Below are 21,244 nucleotides of genomic sequence, written 5' to 3' on the forward strand. Positions count from 1 at the left end.
TTATTTTAACTTATTTGTTATTAGATTAACCTTTTATATAGTGATTGTTCAATTCAAAACTTCTACTTATATGAGTTTGATTAAATTTATGAGTAGAAGTTAGATATGTTTTTTTTAATATATATGAGATATAATATTTGAATAATTCTCATTGTGACATATAGTTTTGTTTTTAAACTAGTGATGTGATTGAATGTCAATTCCATATCGGTTCAACATTTTGGTGCCCATCTATTTATTTTATTAGTTGAGAATCTTGAGATTTATATATCCAAACCCAAAATCATAACATTCATTAGCTTAATAAGTTATATACTTATATGGGTTACCAATATATAAATTAAATAAAATATTTTCTTTTTAAAATGTAACATAAAATTATAAAGCCAACTCAAATTTTCATAGTAATAAATTAAAAAATAAAATACATGTGTATTAAAATAGAAAAAGCAACCTACAATCCTAAAACCATTAAAAATATAGTTTAAAAAGCTCTTAACTCTTCTTTATATGCATTTCTTTGACTTTGTTTTCCATTTTATTGTTTACAAATGATGATTTGAAAAAAAATATTAACAATATTATACTAAATAACAATAATAACTAGCATTAAAAAATACTAATATATAGTAGTACATAAAACAGAAAATAATCATAACATATATTTCAGATATCTTACATATTTGTAATTTTATACTATTTATTGATTAATCTATGGATAATCCTATAATCTTAGTGGGTTAACCTATTAAACCCACAATTCGTCAAATCCAATGTACTATCTCACCAAAACCCATTTTAAAAACACAATCCAAACCCGGTAAAATCTTGGACAAACTGAGTATTTATTTACCCATTTTGACAATCCTGCAATACATTAGCTTACCATTTTTTTAACAAAATAATTGGTAAATGCTAATATTTCAACATACATGATCTTTCTCTTTGCCATGTACAATATATTACTCTGATTTTTAGATATACTTAGTATAGAAAAATATATAAATATATGTGATCTTTCTCCTTTGCCTTGTAGATTTCTTTTATTTTTTGAAACTGGATAATTACAAACTTTAATAAAAATAAAATAATTTACATCTGAAAACCAGAAAGTGACAATTGGAAAAAACCAGCCGTCGTTTTCCGCTGGTATTGCGGTAATGTCCGATAAAAGATTGGAACGACGTCGCTTTCTAGTTTCTTAGAAAAAAACCCCTTTTGTTCTCTTCTAACTTCTATACCACTCTGACCTCTGAGAATTAAAAAAAAATACACACATTGCAATACGCTTCAAATTCACATTCGCTTTACCTCACCGCGGAAAAAGAAAAACAGAAGAAGAAGAAGAAGGTCTTCGATGGCTTCCAATGGCGTCGATGAGCAGATTAAGTTGGTGGAAGGACCTGCTGGTTATGTGCTCGAAGATGTTCCTCACTTGAGCGATTACATTCACGATCTCCCGGTATTACTACTTCCTTTCTCTATCTCGATACGATTCCACTGATTTTTTTCTTTTCTTTTCAATTCGTCATCTTCCTGGATCGTTTGTTATACCCGACTTAAGAATTTGGTATTGTCTCGCCGATTTGGTCCGTGTATATAGGCATATAGCAAATGCAAAATGTTGTTAGTTTTGTGGAATTGAATCTTTATCCCTATTTTTTTAGTAGTCTCCGGTTGTTTCGGGTTATTGTAATTTGGGATTTAGATGAGATCCGGTCGCTATCATGGAGATTTACATATGAATATTTATTTATATTCTCACAGTGCAATACAAATGTTAAATCAATGTGAACGTGGTTATGGATTGGTGCACATGTGATATGCCTACTCGTAGTTGAATATGTTTGACTAGATCTATTGATACACTATCTGTAGTGAAACCTAAGGATACATCATTTATATATAGAATAATGGAACGACTGAGAATTAGAATTATGATTGTATAATTAGTCCATTTCATATTCTGTTTTATTTTTCATTTCTTTGTAAATCACTTTTGCTCATTTCTTTTTTTATGTTCTTGGTGGTTTTACAGACGTATCCAAACCCGTTGCAATCGAATCCTGCTTATTCAGTAGTTAGGTGAGTTGAGCTGATTGTACTTGTGAACTTGATTGATTGTTAGAGATGATGATGGTCAGTTAATTGGGTTCATCTTCTGTGATTTTTTTTCAGGCAGTATTTTGTTGATGAGGATGATACAGTCCAGGAAAAGGTGAAAACTCACCGCTGCGTTTTGGCCTTTTGTTCTCTGTGTAAGTGATTTATGTGATATGTTGTTAGCAGCATGTTGCTAATTTTTTTCTTTTTCGTGTCATTTATAGATTGTTGTTCACAAGGATTCTCCTAGAGGGACACACTTTAGACGTGCAGGACCTCGCCAAAAGGTATTTTCCCCTCGTCCATGAGTTTCCTGTGCTATGCAGCTTCCTCATCTTACGATGTAAAAACTGGTAATGTATGGTTTTAATATTGTGTTTAGGTGTATTTCAAGCCAGCTGATGTGCGTGCCTGTATTGTTACATGTGGTGGCCTATGCCCCGGGCTTAATACAGTAATCAGGGAGATCGTGTGTGGTCTTCATTTTATGTATGGTGTTACAGAAGTGATTGGTGTGGATGTGAGTTCAATTTCTGCTTTTCGACGGTATTTTCTGGGGATGAGAATCTCATTGTGTCACAAACTTGTAGACCGAATACTTTGTTCTGTAACTGCTATTGCATAGTGTAATAGATAGAGCTATGTCAGTTTTAATTTACATATGTAGACTATATAACCTCTAGTAACTGGTGCACATCAAAACGGAAAGCAAATTATAGTTTGGCTATTATTGGTTGAGTAGAATTTTTTTTTGGCTCATCTGGTTTTCGATACTGCAGTGCGGGTTTCGTGGGTTCTATTCCAAAAATACTGTTGCACTAACACCGAAGACAGTGAGTGACATCCACAAGCGCGGGGGAACCATACTAGGAACATCCCGAGGGGGACATGATACATCAAAGATTGTCGACAACATACAAGATCGTGAAATAAATCAGGTATTCGACAATAATTTTGTTTAGTTATTTCAGTTTGTTTGTGTGCTATGGAGAGCAGTTCTAGTAATAACAGTGAGTTGCTTTATTTGTGATATATAGGTTTACATTATTGGAGGTGATGGAACCCAAAAAGGAGCAAGTGCAATATATAAGGTTAGTGAAATGTTGTGTATTATTGTTGGATAGTACCTTTGTAAATCATTTTATGAAGAGAACTGTCTAATTAAATTCCATGGAAGACATTCTACCCTCATTAAAATGAATGTTTGTCTGCTAGAAAACATAAAGAGGCTTCCTAATAACTGGACTGATAAAGCAGTGATGTTCGTGTACCTATTAACATCGAAATGACTTTTAAGTTGGGTGAAGCAGTTGTTTTTGACTGATTCTGCAGGAAATTAGGCGTCGTGGACTTAAAGTTGCAGTTGCAGGAATACCAAAAACCATTGATAACGACATTCCAGTAAGTCCAAGATTTTCATAATTGTAGTTTGCACTCTCAACCTTTAACCTCTTCTCCCATTCTGGCTAGTTCGCAAGTAGCTTGATTTGATAGTATCTCTGATTCAGGTCATTGACAAATCCTTTGGATTTGATAGTGCGGTTGAGGAGGCTCAACGTGCTATTAATGCAGCGCATGTTGAAGCGACCAGTGTGGAAAATGGTATCGGACTTGTCAAGCTAATGGGTCGCTACAGTGGTAAGTTCACAGAAGAGGTATACTAAAAGTAGACCACAAAAGTGTTTTTCCCAACTCTTTTATCTAATCTATGGCTTCTACACTGCAGGGTTCATTGCAATGTATGCTACTCTGGCTAGTCGAGATGTCGACTGCTGTCTGATTCCCGAGTCACCTTTTTATCTTGAAGGCAAAGGAGGGCTTTATGAGTTCATTGCAAAACGGCTCAGAGAAAATGGCCACATGGTTATAGTGGTTGCTGAAGGTGCAGGGCAGGATCTTGTTGCAGAGAGCGTTGAACAGCAAGATGCTTCAGGAAACAAGCTCCTTAAAGATGTAGGACTATGGATGAGTCTTAAAATCAAGGTATCTATATTGAAATTTCAGTCTTATATTCATCTAGAAGACGCGAAAATTCTGTGGGTTTATTACCCTTATTTTCCTTTTCTGCCTTTTTGTAACAGGAGCACTTTGCGAAGCAGAGTGTGTTGGACATTACTCTCAAATACATTGGTACGTTCGCCTCTTCAAATTCAACTCAAGCTACTATATTAGTTCATGAAATACGAATAATAATTCAAACCATTTTTCAGATCCGACGTATATGATCCGAGCTATTCCAGCCAATGCTTCCGACAACGTCTACTCAACTCTCCTCGCCCAAAGCGCAGTCCATGGTGCAATGGCTGGCTATACCGGCTTTGTCTCTGGTCTTGTTAATGGAAGGCATACATACATTCCCTTTAACGTTAGTTTCTCTTTGCCTAAATATCTATCCATGTCATTAGATCACCAACTTCTCATTTTTTTTAATCCTTGATTATTTTCTTTTCTCTGGGCAGCGAATAACGGAGAAGCAAAACAAAGTTGTGATTACAGACAGAATGTGGGCGCGGATGCTGTCGTCGACGAACCAGCCTAGCTTCATGAACCCTCCTAAAGGAACCACCGTGGTGTCTAACTAATGTTTGTCGAAACTTCATTTCTTCATTTGTAATTTTGACCCCAGCGAGGTTTGGATCATATATGTAAGACGGTATTATTTCTCGTGAACTTTTTTTTTCGTTGAAGATACAAAGTTGTTGTGAAGTTATGCTATTGAGAAGAGAGAAACCGAGAGTTTATGTTTGTCGTTACTACCCTTTTCATAAAACTAGACCAACAACAACTACATTCATGCTTCACTTTTCCTTTCTATATAAAAACACAAGATGGAATCGGTTGATTCAATAAACTACTAGTTATATAAGACACTTTTTAATATAAATATAAATAAGATACTTCACAAAAATATTATTTAAGTTTTGATATTATCGTTTATTAATATTTGTTTATTTATAAAAAAAAACTCTAAAAGTATCTCCAAATGAGTCAATATATGATATAAAAATTTCCAATTTTTCTTTTATATTAGAGATTAGTTTTACATCAATGTATTTCTCTATTTTTTCCTATAAAAAATATTCCAAATAGATACTCCGACTTTCTCATACTGTCTTGTCAAGTTCGTCACCTATAAAAACAAAAACAAAAAAAAACATATAAACACAAAAACAAAAAAAACAGTTCTTAACTTTTTAAATCTGACTTTTGTGAGGGTTTATGATTCTCAGTGTTCAAACTTAAGAACCCGCACTCACAAGTGAATGATTGCTTCCACAAAAAGGAATTTCAGGGATTAAATGCAACACATACTCGTTCTTGTGTGGCTTCTTGTGTATCACAAACCACTCTGGGTCAAGGAAAGAGATAGAACGTAGTATACAGACGTATATCACATGCCCCTAGTGATAGATACACAGACCTTGCTTTGTAGATTTTTCTCGATTTGATGTAAGTATGAAGATGTTTAGATAATCTTGGGGCTATAGGATGATTGGATGCAAAACTCCACGATTTCTTGTGGAAGATTCTTTCTCTCTTCTTGAGATCAAAACTCAAACTCATTGTTGTGAGTTTGAATGCAAAGAATAAAGCAAAGAAAAGGAACTCGAAATGAGATTTGAGTGATTGATCGAGAGATGAAGGACGATGATGAGTCGTGATAGAGAGATGAAGGAAATGACAATGATGATGACTGAGAATGGAATTATAAGATTGATTTATCTATTTCCGATTTATAATTCCCGCTTCTGGGTTAAATTGATCGTGTTCATGATTTGTACACTATTCATGAGGGCAATATCTCATCTATAAATAATAATACTATATTTATAAATAAAATATGGTAGGATGGAAACTATATATTAAGAACTCACGTTATACTAGTAGGTACAAGGCATTCCATTTATAAATTATTAAAATTTTAAAATATTGAGATTATTATTACTACTATCAGATTAGTGGAGAGGTTTTTCGCTAATTAATGTTCGTATGATTATTTCACGGAGGAAGCCGAGAAGTCAGTCTCCGTTCAAAATTAATAGTATTTAATCATTTGGGGGCAAAAAGCTTAATTAATTTTTATTCAGATATTTTAGGTTAGAGATTTTAATGGGCTTAGTGGAGTTATTATTGGTTAGTACTGTAGTTCTTAATCTTTTTGAAAATTCAACAAACAAAAAAATCATGTGTTTATTCTAAAATAAATAATGTTTAAACTTTGAGTGAAAATTTTGGTAGTTTGAATTTGAATCTCAAAAAAACTAATGAAGATTTTCTAAATCATAGATTAATTCATGAAAATTTCTGTTTTTTTTTACTAAAACTTATTTAAAATTTATGAATCAATAAAAAGTAAATTTCAAAAATTATTATAATTATATTTAATGATTTGTTGAAGCCGAAAGTATAATATGTCTTCATAGATTCTACGCATACATTCTCCATCTACCTTTATGCAGCTCGTAAAGCCCATATGTCTTCATAGATTCTACGCATACATTCCCATCGTAACGTCAAATTTGCTTTCTAACATTCGGTGTAAATGTAAACCATGCAAAGCGCCACGCTAAATTTGTTTTTCAACAATCGGTATAAAGGATGCAACGTAATGCCAATTTTGCTTTCCAAGAATCAAAATCATGCAAAATGTAACGTCCAAATTTGTTTGCTTAGTCTAATCGTTACTTTGACTTATTTGTTATTAGAATAATAATTTTTACATATTGATTGTTCATTTCAAAACTTATACTCATATGAGTTTTCTTAAATATATACATATATTTGATTATTTGACATGTTTTACTGTTTTTTTTCTAGTTGACAATGTTTTAATTTTACACTTTCTAGTTTAATTTTTAAATTAATAAGTGGTTTTGGAAGAGATGCCGCTCTTTCCTTACTTCAGCGGAGCTTTACCAACCCCGAAACCTCTTATGCCGCACAGAGAATATTCTCTACGTGTGCTTACGATTCTTTAACGTTTCTAACCACCCACTACATATGTTTACTCTTTGCCGGGGACCAAAGAGCTCGAGGAACGTTTTGGTCCCAATTTTATCTACCGATTCTCTTCCCGAGCACTTGCCAGATGTTGCACTGGTTGGTTCTAATATTTATGTCATTGTCGGCTCAAAAAAGAACAATGCATCTTCTAGCGTTATGGTCATGGACTGTCGCTCTCACACATGGCGTGAGGCTGTGAGGCTGTAAGCATGCGTGCTGTCGTGCTGAACGTGTGGACCCATCTGCTTGCGTTCTTGATGGAAAAATATATGTAGCAGGAGGCTGCACAGATCTTGATGCAACTATCTGGATGGAGGTATTCGATCCAAAGACTCAAACTTGGGAGTTTGTGTCTAGTACTGGCGAGGAAGTATGTAGGGAATTTTCTAGTTGCGAAAGTATAGGTTATGATGGGAATGTATGGGTAGAATCTATGAAGACATATGGGCTTTACGAGCTGCATAAAGGTAGATGGAGAAAAAGGACAATCATCGATGACTAACCTATACTTTGGTATGACTATCATCTCAATGTGTGATCGACAATATTCTTTATCGTTCTAGGAGCTGGATAATCCAATAGATTAACGTTCAAATTTGTTTGCTTAGTCTAATCGTTACATCTGTTACTTTGACTTATTTGTTATTAATAATTTTCATATATTGATTGTTCATTTCAAAACTTCTACTCATATGAGTTTTCTTAAATATATACATATATTTGGCATTCTTAGTTATTGTGTTACTACTACTAAATGCGTAAATTATGGTGGAAAAATTGCTGTTTTCTGGCGGGAGAAGTTGTACGTTAACCAGCGTTATCAGAAAACAAATATTTGGTGTGCGGAGATTACGATTGAAAGACGCGAAAAAGGAGAGATTTGGGGGACTCCTGAGTGGTTTGACGTTGTGTTTACAACCAATGAGGAACGTGTTAATTTAACGCATGTTTTTGCTGCTACTCTTTGATTGATCATCGTTTTATTTTCTTTATTTGTAATGGATTGTTTATTTTGCTATATCACAAAGCTTGCTTGAGATTAGACAAGTAAGAAAACACTTTGTAGAGTTTCCTGCTCCCGTTAATGACATAGAACATACTACATAATACAGAACTACAGATACTTGAGATTTTTCTTGGGATACAATTTATTCAAAACATGAATGAGCAAAAAGATAAAAATAATAAAGAAGATTCATACACCTACACAATGGTGTTCTTGTCTTTCTAGATAACAGTTTGGCTGGAGACTGCCAAGAACAGTTAGAACTGAAAGCGTTTTGTTTTTTTTAACCTCTGTAGATACCAGAAGGATCAGCGTTTTGCACAATCCATGGATGCTCCAGAAGCTTGTGCAATGGCAGACGTTGTGAAGACTCCTTGACAAGCATCTATATATATTATACAATAAGGAAATACGTGAGACTTGAGATTCAATAACTACTACTACTTCCACCAAAGTGTATGTGTTAGGTTGAAGGTATTAGAAAAACCTGGCTAATTAGATCCTTTGCAGATCCAGAGACAATTGGTTTGGGAGGGAACTTGAGATCCACTTGCACAATCCTGTTAGAGAGTATATGTATCATCAGACAAACCCACAAGAAACAGACTAGTAATTGTAGATTTCATATGCAGCTAATTTATTTTTTGAACCTTCTGTATGTGTCTGAGTGCTCCATGGCTTCGAAAGGAGGCACACCATAAAGAAACTCGTAACAGAGAATCCCAAGGCTCCAGATATCTACGCTAGCATCATGTTCTACGCTTTCGACTGTAAGAAAACCAAAAGATCACTGTTAATAAAAAAGAATTTAGATGAGCACACCAGAACTAACTTTCATTCATTTCAAGTGTTCCAACTTTACCCATCTCAGGAGGAAGGTAATCTAGCGTGCCACACATTGTCCTTCTGCGGTTAAATGTGTGTACTGACCAACCAAAGTCTGCAATCTTGAGCTCACCCTGATAGTTAAATAATCCATGAATGTTAATACTAGCTTAGTTTCACAATCAAATGGATAGGTGTTACTTACTACAAGGAAAAAAGGTTAAAAGCTTATATCACCTGTGCACCAATTAACAGATTTTCAGGTTTAATATCTCTGTGTATCACATGCTTGCCATGGCAGTAGATGAGGGCTCTCGCCAATGACGCAACATACTGACACAATGAACACATAAGGATATCAGTTTTTCAACAACAAATTAGTTCGAGAGGTAAAAACAAAAAAAAAGGTAGAAGGAAGGACTAACAGTTGCAGCACGTCTCTCGCTAAAGAATTTGCATCTCTGGAGTTCTTTGTAGAGCTCACCCCTAGCAGCGTACTCAAGTATCAAGTAAACTCGTTTCTGCAACAATTGAAGAAGTTTGATAAAAAATCATTGAATAGAAAAGGAGAAAACAAAACATTTGTGACATACTTGATCATAGAAGTAACCGTAGAGCCTGAGTATATTGGGGTGGCGAAGATGAGACTGAATCTCGACTTCTCTTCTGAGCTGATGTTCAACTTGAGATTGTTGAAGCTGGCTCTTGAAAAGAACCTTAAGAGCCACAATGTGATTGCTCTGTTTCATATATATAAAAGCATATATTATATGATATATACATCAGAAAGAACATAAAACCACAGATTATATAATAGATTGTTTTGTTTTGTTTATATATATACTGACCCGTTTTTCTCTGGCGAGATAGACGTGACCGAACTTTCCACGACCAAGAGGTTTACCGATGTCGAAATCGCTTAAATCCCATCTCTTTTGTGAAGCAGCAGCATCTGAAGCCTCCTGATAAAACAAATTGAATTCAGAAAACCAATTGAAGAAATTCACGGAATTCTCAAAAACCCTAATCGTGCGTGCAACACAGAAGAGGAGGAATAAACATTTATCGCTCAATTAATCAAACCTAAACCCAAAGACGAATCGAATGAAACGGAACAAATATTTTGATTGAGAAACCCCCAAAAAAAAAGGATTAGCTTCCAAAATCCCTAAAAAAAAACACTTGACGAAGGAAGCATCAGGTAATTGAATCGCGAAAGTACCTTCTCTTGCTGTTGTTGTTGTGTCTCCGAAGGGATCGCCATTGGAAGAAGAGATCAATCCCTAGAGAGAGGGAAAGAGAGAGAGAGAGAGAGGCCAAACAAATCAGAGACAGTTTTCAAATACAATTTGTTCCAGAGAATATCCAAATCGAATTGAAAAAAATAAGGTGGAGCGGGGGGGGCTTTAAATTAATTAAATAAACTAAAGAGGCAGTTTTCAAATACTATATAAAAAATAAAAAAAAAAAGGAAGAAAAAAGTAATAACGGTCGAATTTTTATTTGGTGTTTGCCACTTGCTACTTTGCCAGGGTGTCTCTGTGGATCGGACCAATCATAAATTAAATTTTACCTTAACCGTGTATGCTTTACTTTGTTTGGATGTCTGTACATTGCATCAAACACATACGGTGAAAATAACAAGATTTACAATTGTAATGAACAAAATATTTATGATATGCCCTTTGCTCACAATTAATATTAATAACGTTTTTTGTTTTGTTTTGGGGTAAAAGCTGGTGTCCAGCCCAATTAGTATCTTTGAGTCTTACAAAATTGGACAGATAACTTAAAAAAACCACAGTACATATGTAGTTTAATTAATGGATAGGGGTCCAATAAAGTTCATTGCATATTGAAATAGAAATAGGCCCATTAAAAAGTAGCGGCCTAAGAAAACAGTTGAAGTTATGTGATGAGAGATTAACCAAATTTGTTAAAAGATGAATTGTGTTTTTTACTAATCATCGTATTCTAATCTGATCGTCGATACGTATGTGTTGAAGAAACTTGACAGATGAACCCCAAAAAAAAAATAGCGTTATAATAACTCCGTTAATTTTGATATATGACTTTATTTTTGCAAAATTTCCATTTTTGTTTTTTGGGGTCATCAAAAAATTTCCATTATCCAGAGCATATATATCGGGAAGGATAAAAAAAAAAACCCTTTATGTTAGACAGTTTGGCTAACGGAAGAGGAGAGTTGCAAAATAAGCCAAAACAAAACACAGTGGAAGAAGAAGAATAGAGACACAACACAAAGAATGGGATATATATATACATTGGAATCTAAAACCCTAATCAGAATCTGTATGATAAACCCTAGCTAGAAGATAGATTGATTGACGAATTTGAATCACGGTGTACCTCTCTGCAGCTTCGACTATCAATCAAAGATGGTAATTGATAACTTCCGGCAAGTTTCAATTTTGATCCTTTTAATTAATTTAGGGTTTGGTTTTTGATCTCTTCCTCCAACGTTTTTTTTTTTTTTTTTTGTTTTCTTTCAGTTTTCGATTGTAGCAATCAATGATACGGAATCCAAAGAGAAGTGGGAACCTTTAGCTCCTAGCAAAGAAGCTCAGGTATTCTCTTTTATATTGTTGAAATCTGAAGCGAGATCTGCTCCTTGTTTGAAATCGAAATTGAACTGTTTTTTTTTTTATTGATCTGCCCTCTTCAGGAGTTTCATCTGTCACAAACATATCATGATGGTCTTCTCAAGCTGCAAGCTAAAGACTACAATAAGGCTCGGGAGCTTCTTGAATCTATCCTTAAGGATCCTATAATAGCTAACTCCAAAGTAAACAAAACTTGTTCTGTTTATTCTAATGCTTTCTCTGAATCATCACCTGTTTTTTTTTTTTTTTTGTTACAAGACATTGAGTCATTTCTTTTCAGGTGGAGACTATTGCAAACGATAATCATCTCCATCATCTCAGGTCAGGCTCCATGTTTTAATTCATCTGGTTACATGTCTAGTAATTCATGTTATGTTTTGTTTCTTAGTACTGTGGTCGCCCATACATAATTTTCTTTTGTTTGCAGATTTTTGGCTCTGAAGAACCTTGCCACTGTATTTCTTGAGCTAGGTTCCAGTCATTACGAGAATGCTTTAAACTGTTATCTTCAAGCTATAGACATAGATGCAAAAGATTCTGTTCTGTGGAACCATCTTGGAACCCTATCATGTTCTATGGGACTACTGAGTATATCACGATGGGCATTTGAACAAGGGCTTCTCTGCAGCCCTAATAATTGTACGTTCTGTTTTTCATTCTTCTGTCTTCTCCCTATATATAATACACATGGAATTCCTAGTTTGTCATGGTTTGAATAGAGAAATATCTACTACTCGTTTATATTTTACTGGTATGTTTCTACATGATTTATAGCTTTTGCAATAGATGTTGAATCTATGATTGCTCGCTGTTCGTCGGTTCACGTTGGTCATATGTGTGGTATTAACTGTTGCATATATGCTTCCCTCTTTCCCTAACCCCTAAAAATTGAATTTGCTTTTGTGCAGGGAACTGCATGGAGAAACTTCTGGAAGTTCTCATTGCCATAGGTGATGAAGTTTCCTGTCTTTCAGTTGCAAATCTGATTTTAAGGCATTGGCCATCACATTCTCGTGCTTTGCATGTTAAACATTGTATTGAGGAAACGGATCCAGCCCCTTTTGCGCCCAAGGGTATAGATAAACTTGAACCTCACCACGTTCGGCTCAAATTTCTTGGCAAGAGAAAGGTGTCTGACATGAATCAGGACTTGAATGCTGCATCCAAGAAGTTGAAAAAAAGTTTGCAAGTTAAACTTACTGAAGCTACATGGGTGGCACTGATAAATATTCTTATTGGGATAATGCAGCCTTCGCGTGAAACTGTGGGCATATCCGCTGATATACCATTAACCATTGAATTAGCTCTTAGCACAGAGGCTGTAATGCAATGTCTGGAAAAGAAGGATAATTTTGTGGATTCTGATTCAAGTATTGTGTCTGTTAAGGATTGCAACTTTGAAAGAGAAAGTGGTGGTGCTGTAAAAGAAAAAGAACCTGTGTTTTCTGAAGAACACCCCCAAGAGAGGCGGAGTACTCGTCTTGAACGGCTTCGGAACCAGAAACCTGAGAAGGATGAGTTAGAATGTGATAATAGCAAGGATCCTAGCAGTGACATCCTTCAATATCTTGAGAAGTTTTTCATTGAAAGGGGATGCAACAGAGTATCTGCTGGTTCTTTCTGCCTTGAGGAATCTGATCCAATTTCTGAACACGCTGTCGTTTCTAATTTTGTGAAGGAAAATTCAGGGAATTATGGTGCGTATCATATGGGTCACTTGCTTCTAGAATATATTGCTAGTAAATGTGAACATCTTTTGACTCGTGATACTGGCTTAAAAATTTTGGAACTAGAAAAGCTCACAAGACACTGGGGCCGAGATCGGAAACCTGAATGCAGTCTTTTTCTCGCCGAGCTGTCCTTTGACCTTGACTCTAAACGGTCAGACAGTCCTGATGGCCCATCATGCATGGTAGAAGCAACATATCATCTCTCTAAGATAATTGAATTTGTTTCCCTTGATTATGCTATCGACTCTACGCCTATTTCTTGGGAAAAAAGTTTTTCTGACTCCGCCTTTAGGAGTTTTCAAGGTGATGAGACTGCTAAGGAGGTGTTAGATTATAATAAAAGATCTTTCTGGGTTCGATATTTCTGGTTGAGTGCACGGTTATCAATTTTGGAGGACAAAAAAGCTAAAGCACTTGAAGAACTTTTCAAGTGTGTGTCATTGTTGGACAAGGAAGGTATTGGAGAAGCTCCTGTCTTAATTCAGCTGCCTCACTGCAGAAGAACTCCAGAGCTGAACATCGACACAATCATTCATGAAATAAATCTGCTTAAGATTGATTTGTTGTTGGAAAATACTATACCTGAGATGATGGAGAAAGAAGTTTATTCGGAGTGTGTAAATTTACTTTCACCTCTTTTATTTTCAAATAAAGACATCTTGCCTGCATACGCTTTGAAAACGGAAGAAGGGCTCTCCTCTGTTGAGTTATCAGCACTTGACGTTTTAATAAAAGCATGCCAGAAGAGTAAGCCTATAGATGTTGAGGTTTATATGAATTGTCATAGAAGAAAGTTGCAAGTTCTCCTGGAATCAACTGGTACGGGAGGATCTGTTGTGACACCTAAAACCCCGTCTAAAGATTCAAGTGAGAGTTGGGATCACTTGGTGGCGGAGGAAGTCAAGGCAATTCTTCTCTGTATCTCTCAAGTGAAGAACTTCCTTGACCAGTCAGGAAACACTGTAAGTCTGAAATTTGTTTTGAAATATACGGTATGGTTTTCAAAAGCTAATAATTTTTGTTTGCTATGGATATGTGATTTCGATCATGCTGGTACAAGCTAACAAGCGTATGAGTTAAAATATACAGATGGTCATCGAGTTTATTTGAATCATTTAACTGCGTCATCTGCTTGTTCCTTGCCTGATATGCTAACTCAAATTACGAAAATCTTCAGGCTCTTGTACTACAGACTACTGAAAGAGCATAAAGTTTTAAATAAATTTTCATGTGTAAATACTAGGCAGAAAATGTACAAGAGATCAATATTGTAACAAATTTATTGTCCTAAGAAAACAAAAAAATGTGGCCGCGTGTATTGATGTGTTGTTTTATGTGCAGAATGGCATGGTTACCCCAAGAGATTGTGTAGCTGGTATACAAGCTTTGCTTTTGACAGTCATGTCATATATCGTGAGGCATTTTCTTTCTAAGAGATATTCAGATTCTCAAAATGCTGATGGGATTGAAGAAGAGAAGAAGTCTTGCTTTCTCGATGCAGTTATTGGATTCTGTAAACTTCAACACCTTGATTCTACCATATCTACTAAGCATCAAGTAAGACATGGTTTACTACCGTTTTTTGCTTTCTTTCATTTTTTTAGTGATATGTGATGAATTTGGGGCTCTCAGTTTGGTGAGACAAATGGACTCTCTCAATTTTCTTTTTAGGTTGAGTTGATCATAGGTCTCCATAATTTGCTTGCTGAATATGGGCTTTGCTGTGCTGGTATAAATTGTGCGGGGGAGGAAGGAGCTTTTCTTAGATTTGCGATTAAGCATTTATTGGCTGTGGACATGAAAGTCAAATCCAGTATTAACTCCCCAGATGGTCTTGATATGGCATTGCCTGACAAATTCTGCAGAAATGAAATAAAATCATTTCTCGCAGAGGTGCATGTTGAGAAAAACGGAAACAATAAAACAGATTCCAAGAATGATGGTTGTGAAGGACAAGTTGATAAAAGGGAAAAAGAACAGTCAGAAGAAGAAAGCAAACCGATTCCGGAACACACTGAAGAAGTTGCTGAAGAAGAAAAAGATGAACTTGAGTTGTCGATCAACAACGCTTTAGATCAATGTTTTTTTTGCCTGTATGGTCTGAATCTTAGAGTTGATGGTTCCTACGAAGATGAGCTTGCTGTGCACAAAAACACTAGCCGGGGAGACTATCAGACAAAGGAACAATGTGTTGATGTCTTCCAGTACATACTACCCTATGCCAAGGCTTCATCTGTGAGTGATCTTTCCTTAACTTTTGTAGGTGCATTTTCATGTGTGTGATAAGTGCGTGCCAAAGTTTATTTTCTTGTACTTGGTGCTAATTTTTTCTGTGAGTAGATGAAATCATATTGCAATCTACCAAAACATCTATTTACTTCTGTAGCTAGGCTCACATGTCAACTGGTGTTTACCAAATAATGTATATAGATTTAAGCATGCATCATGGCACACACAAATTATAAGGTGTTGCAAGTTGTGTTCAGTACATGAGTTGTACCAATAGTAACTCATGCAGCTTATAATTGCAAAATATTTAGTTTTTGACAAATAAGTTATAAGAATGCATCCACATGATATAATACAGAATGTGTTGCTAGCAGTATTCAATACACGTACTGTGTTTTTAAGATAGACTCTGGTAATCTTATAACTGTCCTTCCTTGTTTCAGAGAACTGGTCTAATTAAACTCCGAAGAGTCTTGAGAGCAATAAAAAAGCATTTTTCACGACCACCAGATGATCTCCTAGTTGGCAATGTGATAGATAAATTTTTAGATGACCCTGATTTATGTGAAGACAAACTCTCATACGAGGCTGGTTCTGAAGGATTCCTCGAAACCATAATTAAATGTATAATTCCCAGCAGAACTCTCAGTGAGTACAAGGTATCACTGCTTCACAGGTATAACCAAGCATATTTTTGTTATGAATTCCTCTTGCCAAAAATCACATCCATAGTCTGAAATCGTTTTAGCGGATTCTTTGCATAATCAATAATAATACTGTTGAACAGAGGTAACCATGCAGGATGATCTGAATGTTTATGTATATTCTCTACCCTAAATATCTCTATGAATTTCACATGTCTGATTTTTGTGACAAGCAGACAATGATGAATAAGAATAAGTTTCCTAGAATTTTGTTCTTGTTCTCGTTGAAAATGATGAACCACGAAAGAGAATTTCTGCCACTGCCCAAATACAATTATTTGATTTTTAGATATATATGTAATGTTGGAATACGTAAGAATGTTGTATTAACTTGCTTGCAGTTCCGACCCATATTTGGACGTCTACCGCAACTTGTATTATTTCCTAGCTCAGTCTGAGGAAGTTAGTGCTAGTGATAAGTGGCCCGGCTTTGTTCTCACGAAGGAAGGAGAAGAGTTTGTACAGCAAAATGCAAATCTATTCAAATATGATCTGCTATACAATCCTCTGCGCTTTGAGAGTTGGGAAAAACTTGGCAATATATACGACGAGGCAAGTTCTTTCAGTCATTCTTGTTGTTACTGTCATTATATGTCAACTTCTAGAATATTTCGAATTTGTACCTTTAAATAGGTAAGGAGTAATGAAAAGGATTTACAGAGGGTGGCTTTGTGTCTTTCGGTAATGGGTCTTTATTCATGTTTTGGTAATTAATTGCATATCCCATTTGGTTTCACTTAAATCAGGAAGTAGATTTGTTGCTAAATGATGGGAGTAAGCACATAAACGTTGTTGGATGGCGGAAGAATTCCGCTCTTTCACAAAGAGTTGAGACAAGCAGAAGAAGAAGCAGACGTTGCCTGCTTATGAGTTTGGCATTGGCAAGGTCACCAGATCAACAGGTTATATTTGCCACCTTCATCCATGCTTTATTACTAAGCAGATGACTGAAAATAGATGTTGTTGTTTAGTTTTTTTGGTCAAACCGATTTTTTAATTCAAACCTTAGAAGGTAGCTGTTACAACTGAAAATAGATCTTGCTGTGTCGTATGTCCCCAATTACCATGCTTATAGGTAGTGCCACTTAAGGGAATATGATATCGACTTGAAAATCAACATTAAATATAAATTGAAAGGGAAAAAACTTAATTGACGATTACTTTGATGATATTACTAATAGGCGAGAATGATAATGTGATGTAGTATTCTCCATTTTTCAGCTGTGGTTAGAAATAGTTGACCATAGATGTAAAGATTAGGTTGAAAGAGGTTATGATCAAGCTTTTAGCCATACACAAGCTAGAGACGCTTTTGAACCTATCGGAGCCTACCTATTCTTTCCCCTAAATATTTTATACTCTTATAATGTTATTATTGCTAACTTGAACTACCTACCAGATTTCTGGTGGAAGCTTTTAGTAAGTTTTAGTAAAATGTGAATTTTCGTTAAACCAAAAGAAATCTTACTTTCTATAGAGAGAATAAGTTATAAGCTTGATGATATAATTTTGAGGATACAACATTGAGTAAAACGTGCAGGAATAACCAAGTACATCTTGTATTTTCATGGAGAATTGGGTTTTTGGAGAGTTGTCAGTTTTATTCATGTAGTATATTAGAACTACCTGCTGATGTGTTGATGATGTTTATGGATTGATCCTCTATTGTAGTCCGAGATACATGAGCTTTTGGCGCTGGTATACTATGACAACCTTCAGAGTGTTGTGCCGTCTTATGATCAGCGGTCTGTGCTACCCTCCAAGGATGCGACGTGGACTAGATTTTGTGAGAACTCAATGAAGCATTTCAACAAAGCTTTTGCACATCGGTATAGTTTACTTGTTATTAAAACTGTGTTCACTTTGGTCGATTGCTTAAGAGGCTGAGAATTCTTTTTATTAACCCATCCTGTACAGACAAGACTGGTCTCATGCATTCTACATGGGAAAACTCAGTGAGAAGCTTGGGCTGTCGTATGAAATTGCTTTATCCTATTATGAGCAAGCCATGAAATTGAATCCGTCAGCCGTTGATCCTGTGTATAGAATGCATGCTTCTCGTCTGAAGCTGCTAAATGCGTGTGGGAAACAGAACTTAGAAGCCTTAAAGGTTTGTAATTGACGCTCTATATTTTCAATTTGTAACTACAGCATCGCGGTTTCCAGAGAGTTATGTGTAAATTCAGTCTCAGTTTAAGAAGTCCACTATTAGTTCACGTTTTTTCTTTTGAGGTCCTTAATAGTTTCCTGTCAACTTTCAGGTCCTCGCCTTGTATTGCTTTGATGAATCTATAAAGGATACTGCTATGACAATCATCGGTACAACGACTTTTGGATCCTCCCGTACACTAGAAGAAGGTCGTGATGGAAACTTGGAAGCAAGTTATGCTAAAACTGGAGAAGGATCAATTCAGATGGAAGGGGTATGGCATATGCTTTACAACGACAGCCTTTCTGCACTGGGAATATGTGTAGAAGGAGATCTTAAACACTTTCATAAGGCGAGATACATGCTTGCCCAAGGGCTGTATAGAAGGGGTGGGAGCAGTGATCTGCAAAGAGCAAAAGAAGAACTCTCTTTTTGTTTCAAATCATCCAGGTCAAGTTTTACGATCAATATGTGGGAGATTGATGGCATGGTTAAAAAGGGAAGGTGCAGATACATTCTTACCTTGCCCTTAAATTTTTGACGTAATCTTTGCTCTATAAGAGGTTGTGTAACACTGATGATTAGAATCAGCTTCTGAGAAACAATATGATAAAATGGATGTCTAACTGTTTATGATTATGGGAATCTCATGTAAAACTTTCTCTGTTTCTATTTAGGCGGAAAACTCCAGGTTTGGCTGGTAACAAGAAGGCTCTTGAAGTTAATCTGCCAGAAAGCTCACGGAAATTCATTACTTGCATCCGTAAATACTTACTGTTCTATTTGAGACTATTGGAGGAAACTGGAGATATCAACACACTAGAACGAGCATTTAATTCTCTTCGGTCAGATAAGAGGGTAAGGACGTGATCATTTTTATAAAAGACTTTGCTAGTGGTACCTTTAGTACCCCTTTTTAACACATGACATGAAATTTGATCATCATCAGGTTATCATAAGCTTAATATTGTTTGCTAAATGCTCTACAAATTTTGAATGCAGTTCTCTCTATGCATTGAAGACCTTGTACCAGTTGCAATAGGAAGATATGTAAATGCACTGGTTTCCTCGATGAGTAGGGTTGAGTCTCCAGAAGCAAAAATCAACCCTGATAGTAACTTAGAGAAAATATTTTCCCTCTTTATTGAACAAGGAAGCATATGGCCAGACATATGCAATTTTCCTGAAACAAGAGGTCCAGAAACCTCAGAAAACAGCTTATACAGGTAATCAATTTTGCATGAGGCATAAATATATCCCTGCTTGGGCATTGGATTTTTGCTATCTGATATTGATTTTCCCTTTTGCAGATATCTACATCAATACATCGTATCTCTTGAACTAGACAACAAGGTTGAGACCTTGGAAACCATAAATGAAAAGATTCGAAAGCGTTTCAAGAATCCAAAGTTGTCTAATAGTTTTTCGGCTAAAGTTGGAAGACATGCTTCTCTTGCTTGGTGCCGAGCTCTGATAATAAGCTTGGCATTGATTACCCCCTTGCAGCAAGTATCCTCAGCGGAATGTAAAGCAATAACTCCACCATTTAGTATACTGGAAAACAAACGGGTGCTTTGTGTTGATCTTCAGTCAGAATTCTGGAGTTCTTCATTCGAGGATCCCTCAGAATCTCAAATGCTTGAGGCAAAATGGCGCCCTGTTCTGTCCAAGATCAAGAATGTACTGATTACCAATAAAGTTGTGGAGGAGAATCTGGAGATCGCTTACTCCCTACTTAAAAGTTGCTACAATTTCTTCCGAGAAACTGCTTCAGTGACACTCCCTTCTGATATCAACCTCTATTTCGCACTGCCTCAACTATCAACAGCTGGAGAACTTCTTCCAGGCAGTGAAGGAGTTGAAGTCATTGATGTAAGCATCCCAAGGAAGCTTCTTTTGTGGGCTTACACGCTTTTTCATGGACATTGCGGTAGCATCTCTCAGGTCGTGAAATATATGGAAGAAAATACCAAGGTATCCAGTCTGCTCATTATTTTAGTCTTCTTTTTTCTTGATATAAAAGTCTTTAGTGTTTTAACTTGCAAAACCTACTCACCTAGGTCACGGTTTCTGGACTACAACAGTCATATTCATTTGCATACTTGTGTTTTTAGACTTTTTGCTAGATATTGAAGTTTGGTAAGAGTCATTTATTTAGAAACTGTTTGTGATATCGCAGCCAAAAATGAAGAGAGGAGCCTCAACTTCATCAGTGGTTCCTTCGGTTCAATCAGGTTAGTTACTCGACATGTTTCGTAATGTAAATCCAATTTGAACCACGAAAACCTTGATAGAAAATTCTTGTGATTCACTGGCTTCCACTGTATAATGCTCTCAAGAGATAGGGCCATGTTCCTGCATGATGAACACTCCTTAGATCGCTCTAAGCATGGGGATTCGTTTAGATAGCTACAATTGATTTAATTTATATGTTTGTGTCCTGCGGTTTCTTGTTGTTGATTGTCAAAGAGAGAGAATGCTTTCACTTTATCTCTTACCCCAAAGATCTTAAATAAATCATCCCCATGAAACTGAAGTCATATTTGTTAATGGATAGGTGGAAACAATGAACTGGACGCTGCTCCTAAGCCTGTGCAGGTGATAGTACCCGACACTGCTCCTAAGCCTGTGCAGGTGATATCCGATTCGTTGGGTGGGGATAGTTCTGGCTCCACACCTGCACCATTGTAACAGAGCTTTTCTAATTTCTTCTTTTCATATTGTTGTAACATGTTTTCAGCTAAGGGGAAAAAGGAAAATAGAGTAAATTGTCATATAGCGTTTCTCAATTGGGTGTATATTAATGTATTGTAGGATGATGTAATTGAATTGAATAGCAAGAATGGTCAATCTATTGCAATTTTGATAAC

General features: G+C 35.9%; 3 protein-coding genes and 1 pseudogene across 6 annotated transcripts; 3 read left to right on the forward strand and 1 right to left on the reverse strand.

Moving 5' to 3' along the window:
* Nucleotides 1-1,034: 1,034 nt before the first annotated feature.
* On the forward strand, nt 1,035-4,856 carry LOC104716884 (ATP-dependent 6-phosphofructokinase 6). Of its 2 annotated transcripts, XM_087468471.1 has the most exons (14): nt 1,214-1,292; nt 1,324-1,462; nt 2,039-2,085; nt 2,179-2,218; nt 2,328-2,390; nt 2,486-2,623; nt 2,883-3,041; nt 3,141-3,194; nt 3,436-3,504; nt 3,612-3,741; nt 3,830-4,086; nt 4,185-4,233; nt 4,314-4,468; nt 4,563-4,856. In XM_087468471.1, exons 2-14 carry the CDS (start codon nt 1,358-1,360, stop codon nt 4,683-4,685), a joined length of 1,389 nt encoding a protein of 462 aa, XP_087324597.1. In that variant the 5' UTR covers nt 1,214-1,292; nt 1,324-1,357; the 3' UTR covers nt 4,686-4,856. The 2 variants fall into 2 exon arrangements, with proteins under 2 accessions (XP_010432655.1, XP_087324597.1); XM_010434353.3 differs by having other exon boundaries at nt 1,035-1,462.
* A 1,799-nt stretch (nt 4,857-6,655) lies between these two features.
* Nucleotides 6,656-8,163, forward strand: LOC109126801 (putative F-box/kelch-repeat protein At3g43710 pseudogene; annotated as a pseudogene).
* Nucleotides 8,147-10,436, reverse strand: LOC104716886 (serine/threonine-protein kinase Aurora-1). Its single transcript, XM_010434354.2, has 9 exons — nt 10,161-10,436; nt 9,787-9,900; nt 9,532-9,678; nt 9,364-9,459; nt 9,176-9,271; nt 8,976-9,072; nt 8,764-8,881; nt 8,601-8,673; nt 8,147-8,498 (listed from the first exon to the last, which is right to left on the reverse strand). Exons 1-9 carry the CDS (start codon nt 10,200-10,202, stop codon nt 8,397-8,399), a joined length of 885 nt encoding a protein of 294 aa, XP_010432656.1. The 5' UTR covers nt 10,203-10,436; the 3' UTR covers nt 8,147-8,396.
* Nucleotides 10,437-11,037: 601 nt separating this feature from the next.
* On the forward strand, nt 11,038-21,243 carry LOC104716887 (calcineurin-binding protein 1). 3 transcript variants are annotated; one of them, XR_015568213.1, is made up of 19 exons: nt 11,038-11,340; nt 11,452-11,526; nt 11,625-11,744; nt 11,843-11,883; nt 11,990-12,201; nt 12,471-14,254; nt 14,634-14,849; nt 14,964-15,527; nt 15,965-16,180; nt 16,567-16,777; nt 16,972-17,127; nt 17,897-18,054; nt 18,143-18,335; nt 18,487-18,878; nt 19,052-19,232; nt 19,377-19,600; nt 19,685-20,348; nt 20,554-20,608; nt 20,932-21,243. XR_015568213.1 is itself a non-coding variant. In XM_087468472.1 (19 exons), the coding sequence occupies exons 1-19, from the start codon at nt 11,338-11,340 to the stop codon at nt 21,063-21,065; spliced, it is 5,616 nt and encodes a 1,871-aa protein (XP_087324598.1). In that variant the 5' UTR covers nt 11,038-11,337; the 3' UTR covers nt 21,066-21,243. The 3 variants fall into 3 exon arrangements, 2 of the variants coding, with proteins under 2 accessions (XP_087324598.1, XP_010432657.2); XM_087468472.1 differs by having other exon boundaries at nt 15,965-16,197; nt 16,567-16,781; nt 16,976-17,127; XM_010434355.3 differs by having other exon boundaries at nt 15,965-16,197.
* The last annotated feature ends 1 nt before the right edge of the window (nt 21,244 follows it).

This window comes from Camelina sativa, chromosome 10 (assembly GCF_030686135.1).
Source record: "Camelina sativa cultivar CO46 ecotype springtype chromosome 10, ASM3068613v1".
Classification (NCBI taxonomy): Eukaryota; Viridiplantae; Streptophyta; class Magnoliopsida; order Brassicales; family Brassicaceae; genus Camelina; species Camelina sativa.

What these genes read in the sequence shown, in the direction of transcription:
- LOC104716884 (XM_010434353.3), top strand. Translation starts at nt 1,358, where the DNA reads ATGGCTTCCAATGGCGTCGATGAGCAGATTAAGTTGGTGGAAGGACCT. An exon ending in GGATGAGTCTTAAAATCAAG is followed by an intron (nt 4,087 to 4,184) that starts GTATCTATATTG and finishes TTTTTGTAACAG; the next exon opens with GAGCACTTTGCGAAGCAGAG. An exon ending in ATACATACATTCCCTTTAAC is followed by an intron (nt 4,469 to 4,562) that starts GTTAGTTTCTCT and finishes TTCTCTGGGCAG; the next exon opens with CGAATAACGGAGAAGCAAAA.
- LOC104716886 (XM_010434354.2), bottom strand. Translation starts at nt 10,202, where the DNA reads ATGGCGATCCCTTCGGAGACACAACAACAACAGCAAGAGAAG. An exon ending in ATCTCGCCAGAGAAAAACGG is followed by an intron (nt 9,679 to 9,786) that starts GTCAGTATATAT and finishes TATATGAAACAG; the next exon opens with AGCAATCACATTGTGGCTCT. An exon ending in CAAAGGATCTAATTAGCCAG is followed by an intron (nt 8,499 to 8,600) that starts GTTTTTCTAATA and finishes TAATATATATAG; the next exon opens with ATGCTTGTCAAGGAGTCTTC.
- LOC104716887 (XM_087468472.1), top strand. An exon ending in CAAGGTCACCAGATCAACAG is followed by an intron (nt 17,128 to 17,896) that starts GTTATATTTGCC and finishes CCTCTATTGTAG; the next exon opens with TCCGAGATACATGAGCTTTT. An exon ending in TCAGAAAACAGCTTATACAG is followed by an intron (nt 19,601 to 19,684) that starts GTAATCAATTTT and finishes TCCCTTTTGCAG; the next exon opens with ATATCTACATCAATACATCG.